The sequence below is a fragment of the Cryptomeria japonica genome, chromosome 2, assembly GCF_030272615.1.
Source record: "Cryptomeria japonica chromosome 2, Sugi_1.0, whole genome shotgun sequence".
NCBI classification, from domain to species: Eukaryota; Viridiplantae; Streptophyta; class Pinopsida; order Cupressales; family Cupressaceae; genus Cryptomeria; species Cryptomeria japonica.
Genome location: NC_081406.1, coordinates 214,421,407 through 214,431,426, shown reverse-complemented (window position 1 = coordinate 214,431,426; position 10,020 = coordinate 214,421,407). Strand labels below are relative to the sequence as shown.

General features: G+C 31.3%; 1 protein-coding gene across 1 annotated transcript; it reads right to left on the bottom strand.

Annotated features, from left to right (window-relative positions):
* Window positions 1-270: 270 nt before the first annotated feature.
* On the bottom strand, window positions 271-1,833 carry LOC131074972 (protein NODULATION SIGNALING PATHWAY 2-like). Its single transcript, XM_058011730.2, has one exon. It carries the CDS (start codon window positions 1,831-1,833, stop codon window positions 271-273), a length of 1,563 nt encoding a protein of 520 aa, XP_057867713.2.
* Window positions 1,834-10,020: the final 8,187 nt, after the last annotated feature.

Genomic DNA, 10,020 nt, shown 5'->3' with positions numbered 1-10,020 from the left:
TAATGAACAAATATGATATATTTTAACATACTTTACCTATATTCTTGTAAAGATAAATATGCTAATAGAGTAATACATGAAATAAAACCACCCTTAATATAGAATAAAAATAAGACTTGACTGGTAAATCAAGCATATATGTTTATATATGCAAATACCAATAAAAAATATGCACTCTATCTTCCATGAAATTACAGATAATGATGACAGAGGCTCTAGTCACGTATTTACAGTTTCCTGAGAGGATATTTCCTTGCTTTTCACCTACCGTCAATAGAGTGCAGTCCAAGTAGAAACAAAAGCTAAAGATGTAGAGTTCCATTTAAGAAGAACTTCATGGTCACCCACGCGTTCTACTGTATAGAATCTACCATTGTTAGAACTCGTGACCAGATATTTTGTACACATTAAGTTTTTGTAGCTTATATCACGCTCAACAAAACCACACTGGAGAGGAATATCCATGACTTGCAGAAAATCTCCATTAGAATCCTCTGAAAATGAATTAATGGGTCTGCACATCGTTGGCCCCAAGAACAAACGTTCAATTACACCTCTAGCAAGCCCGAATTGCTCTGGAAGCCCTGCTTCAGAAGAGTCAATCATGGCACACAGATTGTTCAAGCATTGATTGAAGCACTCTGTGAAATTCTGCTTCTTTGGGTTTTGAATTCCATGGGGTCCACTACCCACAGAAAGAACTTCTGGATTCAAATGGTGGGTACCATGAATGAATTTCACTAAATCCTTTTTGCTTCTCTCAAGCATGTGTGGTAGCTCCCACATGCAATTCACCATCACTTTTTCTTCATCCCCTGAACGTTTCAGATTTCTCAGGTCTTCCAATTTGATTTCTTGGAAAGAAAATGAAATACCCAATGAGCTTGCATACTCAGATAACCTTCTTCCAGTGTGTTTGCAGAAACTTGAAGAAGGATCTGAAATATCATCATCATATTCCTCCTCCTCTTCTTCCTCCTCTTCCTCCTCTTCCCATTTGATGGCTGTGATTTTGAGGTGGCCAATTCTGTAATTCTCAGATTTCAAGGCTTCCATCAATATGGGCCACTGAGAGCCCTCCATTATGTCAAAATCTATGATATGGACTTTCTTTGCTTGAGCAGGAATGGCTTCAAGAAAGCTTTGAGTGGCAGTAAAATGAGCTATCTTGATATAGGGATAAGTCTGGTTCAGTAGGCTGAAAGCTTGTATATAACTGGATTCATTCAAACTGTTGAATCTCCTGAGTCCATGAAATTCACTATTAGAACTATTATGGTTCTGCTGCAGTGATTGAAAGAGATAGTAAGCCACCCTCTCCATAGTAGAACCAGTTGGAGAAACCAGTTCTTTCAATCTACAGAGTATGATGTCAACCAGATCATGGGCTCCATTTGAGATTGCCTCAGCACAGGTAGTTAAAAGATGTACCAGGAGCAGGCCCTTGAATTCTTTTGAATCAGTACTGCAAGGAATGAGGCCATCGCTGTCAATACAGTTAGACCCATTGACCGTTTCACTGTACTCAATGTTGGAATCACAATTGGCTATTTCACTTCCACTGAGGCTCTGGCAATTAGGCTTCATCACTGGTTCTTCACTATGAATCATTTGCATTAGCTCCTCCTCTGTTGACAACAACTCTGATATTGATGGGGAATAGTCCAGTTCTTCATCATTTTCAAGAACCAGCTCACTCCACAAAGGCCACTCAGATGGAACTGAATCCAAATCTAAGAAACCCATATCACTAAAACCCACATCAGTTACATCCTGATAGTCCCAACAATCCAAACCTTTCCCATCCCATTCTTTCATGACAATATCTGCCATCCTTTTAATGGATCACCAAATTTGATTCAAAAGATTGATGGAAGACAAACCTTGCACACAGTTGAATCTAGAAATCACATGCACTAAGACTTAGATGCACCCCCTAAAATATAGAAAGAGACAGCTAGACAAAAAAACTGTAAGGAAGACCAAAAAAAAGTATGTACATCAATACTCATGCACAAACCCTAGATCTCCCATCTTCTACATTAGAGAAAAGTGGGGAACTGCTTATAGAAACTAACAAATAAAGATCAAACATACAAAATTTCAGTACGGAATGTCAATCCCATACTATAACTCAAGCCTAACCTCTCAAAAATCTCTTTTCCATCAGATTTTCACTTTACATCCAGATTATAGATCATGAAGATTGATCCAAAATATTGATAAAAAAAATCTCACACAACGAAATCCAAAAAACACAATAACAATTTCAATTTCTCACCAGTTCACTGAAGCTTGACTTTATATCCCCATAGACACTCTTTTGGTAAGGAGGAATTATACTAAAATCTCTCCCTCTGTCATCCCAAATATATATACAATTCAGAAGGACTAAACCGTGTAGAATTCTCTCTACAGCTGTACACTGCTGAAAATCTTGTAGAACAATGGAGAAATCTAGTTAAGTAAGTCCACACGTCATTCCATATCACCGACCACTATAATTAATGTGTGAACGTAATCATACCCTGAATCTTCATGCAAGCAATTTCAATGAAGCTATAATTTGTTTAGAAATAGCTCTCCTCGTGACCGACAATTCTGGAGCAGAACAATGTAGGTGACTCAAGCTAAGGTTTTGCCAAAAGAACGAAGAAATTGTGTGTATAAAATGGGGTAGAGAAGTATGACCATTGAACTATAATATATTAAAATAGGGCTACCGTAGGAAAGTGGCAAGCTTTTTGGCCTCTATATTTGACTAAGTAAAATTGACCAGACAAGTTGACCTAGGGTTTGACTATGACCAGCTTTCCCCACAAAACTTACCATTAATGTGTAATATATATGGATAAATAATGAAGAATTTATATTATTCTTGAGTTTCAATTTGATATCATCATGTTTCTTCTTTTGAACATTGTGGATGGAGTAATAAAAAAGATATCTTCTTTTGAACATTGTGGATGGAGTAATCAAAAAGATATCACGAGGTCTTCTTAATTGTATTCCATCAATTAAATTACAACCCTTTGAAAATTTTATCTCATAATAATTTAAGATTTTGAACATTGTGGATGGCATAATAAAAAGTTTTTATTGTGCTTGTTAATTGCACTCAAACAATTAAACTACCTTTCAATGCATCACGACCTTTTAAATATTAAAATAAATGTACGATCTTGGTCTCATAATAATTTAAGATTTTGAACATTGTTAATGACTACCCAAAAAAATATGATCATGGTTTCTAATTTATACACAACCAAATTAACCAAGAAAATTTGACCAAGCAACTTGACCTAGGGCTCCACTATGACCACCTGGATTTTGAACATTGTTAATGACTACCCAAAAAAATATGATCATGGTTTCTAATTTATACACAACCAAATTAACCAAGAAAATTTGACCAAGCAACTTGACCTAGGGCTCCACTATGACCACCTTCACCCACAAAAGTTACCCTTAATGTCTATAATATATGTTGATAAATAGTTTTTAATGGAGGATTTTATATTATTCACATGTTTCAATTTGTCATAGTCTCAATATCATTTTACTTTGAGATTTTGAATATCGTGGATGACCTAATAAAAAAGATATGGCCACACTCCTTAATTATACTCAATCAATTATATTACAACTTTTTTAAAGACTCAATCTCATAGTAATTTAAGGTTTTGAACATTGTGGATGGCATAATCAAAAAAATATCATCATGCTTCTCGATTGTATTCAACCAATCAAACCACCTTTTAAATATTAAAATAGATATACGATCTTGGTCTCCTAGTAATTTAAGATTTTGAACATAATGAATAATGTTAAAATATCATAAATTTAAGATTTTAGACATTATAATGATTATCCAAAAAGATATCGTCATGCTTTCTAATTTGTAGACAACCAATTTAATCATCGAATTTAAATATTAAAAGGAAACAAAGTGTTTTCCGTTGAATTAAAAAAAAATATGAAGTGAGTTCCACGCCCTTTCCAGCCAATGCAGAAATGATTAGTAATTTGGAGTGGATTGAAAATATTTAATTAAACATAAAGTTGTCAAAATGTCTTTTCGTGGAAGCACGTTTGTAACGAGTGGGCTGGGCATGGATTGACATTCTCTTTGCCGTGAATAATTCGATGGAAATAAAACATAATAAATGTGTTACGGTGAAAATAAAAAATATTGTTAGGCTTGAATGTTAATAAAATACTATAAATTTATCCATCTAGAAGATTAAATTTCACCTTGTTATCATTTTGGGTTAAATTTAAAATGTAAAATAGATAATAATAAAAAATATATAGTTAAATTTAATTATAAATTTTATTTGATTCTTTTTAATGAGTAGTTATTTGTCAATGTAAGTGGAGAAAAAGTTAAATTATATTTTAGGTTGTTGTATAAAAGGACAAGTCTTAATTCATAATGATCATTTAGATTTTAAATCAAAGTACACATTTATATTAGCAAGACTCAATGCTCTTGTCGTATTGCTTGACATTATGGCATGTCTTTGGGTAGTATCTTAAAACAATAATATTATATATAGTAGTTTAAGATAAGAATACGTGCATTACTTAGCAAACTCTCAATTTTTTTCCTTAACGTCTCTAATCATTAATATAATTCCGAATATCAAAGCAAACAAAAATATGAATTATAGATACAATGACATCAAATCCACTCATATAAATTGATTTCATAGAAAGAGTTCGAATCTATGGGCATAAAGACAATTTCTACATATTCAAACAATGTGCTTTAAATCTAATCATCCAAGACTATTTATCAAATTAATTCTTGAGAACGAACACAAGGAAAAATTGTAGAAAAACATCTACTACAATGTATTTTGACATCAAACCTAAAGTTAAGTATCTTCATTTTATCATTAAAAATAAAATACTATAAATTTATCCATCTTGAAGATTAAATTTCATCTTGTTATCATTTTGGGTTAAATTTAAAATGTAAAATAGATAATAATAAAAAATATATAGTTAAATTTAATTATAAATTTTATTGGATTCTTTTTAATGAGTAGTTATTTGTCAATGCAAGTGGAGAAAAAGTTAAATTATATGTTAGGTTGTTGTATAAAAGGACAAGTCCTAATTCATAATGATCATTTAGATTTTAAATCAAAGAACAGTAAATATATGAATTTTAGGACGACACAATCTACACATTTATATTAGCAAGACTCAATGCTCTTGTCATATTGCTTGACATTATGGCATGTCTTTGGGTAGTATCTTAAAATAATAATATTATATATAGTAGTTTAAGATAAGAATACGTGCATTACTTAGCAAACTCTCAAATTTTTTCCTTAACGTCTCTAATCATTAATATAATTCCAAATATCAAAGCAAACAAAAATATGAATTATAGATACAATGACATCAAATCCACTCACATAAATTGATTTCATAGAAAGAGTTCGAATCTATGGGCATAAAGACAATTTCTACATATTCAAACAACATGCTTTAAATCTAATCGTCCAACACTATTTATCAAATTGATTCTTGAGAATGAACACAAGGAAAAATTGTAGAAAAACATCTACTACAATGTATTTTGACATCAAACCTAAAGTTAAGTATCTTCATTTTATCATTAAAAATATTGTGACTCATAAGCATGTCTTACCTTGCAAAAATAGGCTTAGCTCTAATATCTAGGATATTTCTATTATTATTATTTTTTATTTTATTTAATGAGAATTCATATGATTTTACATATGGAATACTTTATATTCTTTTCTTTTTTCTTTGATAAAAGTGGTAAAAACCACTAAATTTAAATATTAATTATATAATAAAAATTTTACGGTCCTAGTTCAAAGAGCACTAGTAGGAAAGAACCAAGCAAAAAAAACCTCTAGTCTTTCTCATAAGAAAACTAACAAACTATTATGTCTCCATGTCACAACCCTCCTTTATCACTTTTGGATTTAAAATACAATTCTATTATATTTTTGGATAAGCTATTTGAATGATTGAATAAATGTTATAAAAAGAATGAAAATAATAATACACACACACATGAAAAATATACATTATTTTTATTTATTTATTTTCCACATCCAATTATGGCACATGTTGTAGGAAGAATAAGAAGCTTCTAGAGGATTCTCCACCACCTTGCATGTAACTCCCCCACTAAGTCTAATCAATTTGCATGAAGTCCAAAATTGGGAAAGAATCTCCTTTTTAATTAAATTTTCTAGATAGTGGAATGGAGGGAATTTTCTTATAAAATTATATGCAAGTTTCAAAGAAGGGAGTTGATTTTGTTTTGAAGGAAATTTCCCAAGTTTTAGAAGTAGATTTTTGCTTTGGTAGTCTCATTTTTCGTTGCAGGAATTCTAAGTTGTGTTGAAGGATTTCTCTCAAGTTGCAAGGAAGGATGAAAAGGATAACCAGTGGATTCAACATCAAGCTTGATAAACCAGGATCTTTCCTTGTTATTTCACATTCACTTATGAGGAATTCGTATTTTTTTTCAAAAAAATAGCTATGGATCTTCCTTTATATAGAGAAATTCTTTTATTAAAATTTAAATCTTTCATTTGGGGATAAATAATAATGATAATGCTTTCATAGTTATTTAGTTATTTTATTTCCCTTAAGAAAATATGCACAAGATCTTACTTTTGGTTTTTCTTATTTTTCCAAAGATTTTAGCAAAAAGAAAATCATATTCTTTTATTTGTTTAAAATCTCTCTCTTTCTGAAATTAAAATTCTTCCTGTGTGATTTGAATCTTTATTTCTTCCCTTTAATCCATCTCTCTAGTTTTTCGAATGGAATTCTGAATCTCATTCTTAAATATCTCTGTGATTATTTTAAATCTCTCTATGATTATTTTCTCTTTGATTATTTCCTTTGTGATTATTTTAAATCTCTTTGTGATTATTCTAAATCTTTCTGTGATTATTAATTAGATAAATTTTCCTGTGAGTTGAACAAAGACCTCTTTGTGAATAGTGGTTGAATAAAATCCTCCTGTGAATACTGGAAACAAATACTAGAAATAAACAATTCCCTAGTAAAATCTGGAAATAAACTCTCTCTCTCTCTCTCTCTCTGTGTGTGTGTGTGTAAATGAACTAACCTTTGCTTTACTGTGAAAATCAATCTAAAACAATTATTTGATCATCTATTTTATCCATGTTCTTATTTTCATAAATAAATTCTCTTGTTTATATATATATATATATATATATATATATATATATATATATATATATATATATATATATATATATATATATATATATATATATATATATATATATATATATAAAGTTTATTTCAAATGTTAATATATATTAATGTCACATTATAATTATATTAAACAACATTCAAATGTTAAAATATATTAATGTTGCATCTAATTATGGCACAGTCTTCGAAAAATATTCGAAGGAATGACGGTAGCGTGTAGGGGCGGTGGGTATTGTAATCGTCGGGGGTAGTGGTACCCCTCACTACCCTGCAGTCACTATCAGTGGCTGCAGGGGAGTGGAGGGGACCACGGTGTCCCCTCAACCCTGCGGGCCTGCACATGCAGGACCGCAGGGGGTGATGGGACCTATGGTCCCCACTCCCCCCCTATTTACTAATAAAACAATAAAATGAAAAGGGAATTCGCTTATTTCATTTTTGTAAATAGTCTTTTTATATATTCTTTTTAATTTGCAAATTAGAATTTTTAGTGATTACTTTGGGGTTAAATCTCAAGTTAATTGCTAACAATTAATTTTGTTTAAATTTTAATTTTAATTGTTAATAATTGCAATTTAGGAAATATTAAATTCTTTCCTTAGTATAAATTTTAAGTTGTTGAATTTAACTTACAAAAGTTATAAATATTGGGGATTATTGTGTAGTGAATTCATGATTAAAGTATCCTTAGTAAATTTTATATTCGTAAATTATATTGTATCAAATTCTTTTAATTAGAGTTATTCATTCCATTTAAGATCCATTGGGCACTTAGTTGGCCTTTAGCAATTAATTCATATTAATATGATTTGAATCGAATGCCTAAATTAATCACTATTTTGGATTGCTTAATCATGCACGCAAGTTACACTATTCTTATATCATGCAAATTACTTATAGATTAACTATATTTATTTGACGTTATCATCTCCATGCAAGTACACATGTAATTATTAATATGCAATTTTTTCATATGCAAGTTATATTTCAAGTGATGGTTTTTATTCTACGTAATTCATCAAGTAGTTATTTCAATGAATTAAAATTATGCACATTCAATTAGTAATTATTTTCAAGCATGATGTTTTCATAGCTTCTTAGTTAGAAAACTAAATAAAGGAAGATGGAAACCTAAACCTAGTAGCGTTCGGTATATATGGTGCCTCTGGGTCACACTTACGGGTAATGCCATAATGTTGAACTACTGCACTTAATGCCTAATAAAGCTACATCAACGACGTCTGTGGCATCCTACCTATAAATTGTCGAGGAGTAATAAGGGACACTTGGAAGTTAATATCCAAGGGGCAGGTAATCCCTCTTGGATCGATAATCTAATAAGATAATTTTTAAATGATTTTTCATCCATTGAGATAAACCATAGTAAACCCCCTTTAGGGTTGGTTAAGTAAAATGCTTTTATGAAATTGATTTTAATCTTGAAGAGATATGGGTGATTGACAATTTGGTCAAGGGTGACGCTCATGATAGGTGTTAGGATGTATTTGTTAGGCCACAAATAATAGGCCATTCTGAGCCTTTGTTTAAGTGCTACCATCGTGGGTAGCAACCGTAGAGAAACTGTTTGGGACATTGACCCTAGAAAGGGTTGCGTACCCACTAATAAATTTACATCAAACCATAGAATAGAAAATAGAACTACATACTTTATGCCTTGATCCTGTGCCGAAGCGGGTATGTAGGCATTCTTGGGATGGAGTTGTCCCTTGTACTCAGGCGTTTGTGGGTGGGGTCTAGGCTTGGTAAAGGAAAGATTGAGTAAGAATCCTATTTTGAAAGATAAGATAATTAAATTGGAAAAATTAATTCAATGCATACTTGGAAGGAATCCCGTGTGGATTCGCTTGACTTCCCAAGGCTTTAAGCCAAATTATGAGGCAGAATTCAAGCTTGTATTATGTTGTTTAATTACTCCTAAGGACGATGACCTCGGTGCACTTCTGTTAGAAGAGTGTAGTACCTAGTGAGTGGCTCAGGACCCGAATGGTGCCGATGAGTCTAAGTCTCTGGTCAGAGCACCTCCTATCCTGATTGGATAGATGCCTACCCCGTATGGGTAGATGCCTATCTCGTATTGGATAGATGAAATCTTATGTCCCGTATGGACAAATGCCTAACCCATATGGTTAGATGCTCATCACAGATGGATGAATGCCTAATCCAAATGGATGGATGCCCAGAGTATGCAATTGAATTAAACATAATGATTAAATTAAACACAAAAAAAAGAATGGTCAATTTTGTTGAGTTAATTATGGTGGGTTATTACACTCCAGAAACAAAATTGCATCATTGTAGGTAGATGCAAAAGCCAACTCTGAAGAAGAGATCCAAACCCACCCATACATATAATAGCATAATGATACAAGGAGAGTATGATGCTTTATATTCTTAAATGAAATTTGTTAACCCAATTTTTAAGAGATCCACTTAGTAAACTTATCTTATATCACTTGTAATGATGAAATGTTTGAAAGTATCCCTAATTCTACTTATCTCTCTACATATTGAACTTTTTGTATCCCTCTAGGTACATATTACTTCTTAAAAGATGTCTCTTTTTATCATATAAATGCCTATTTTTTCAATGCAATTATTTATATTCATATTTATTTATACCTCTCATGCATACTAATGTATGCATTATTTCATTTTTGCCACTATCAACATTATTTGTTTAAATAAAAAAAATTCAATTAATATTGCATAAGAGATTATAAAAATTAAATACAATAAATATATTTTTATATTATA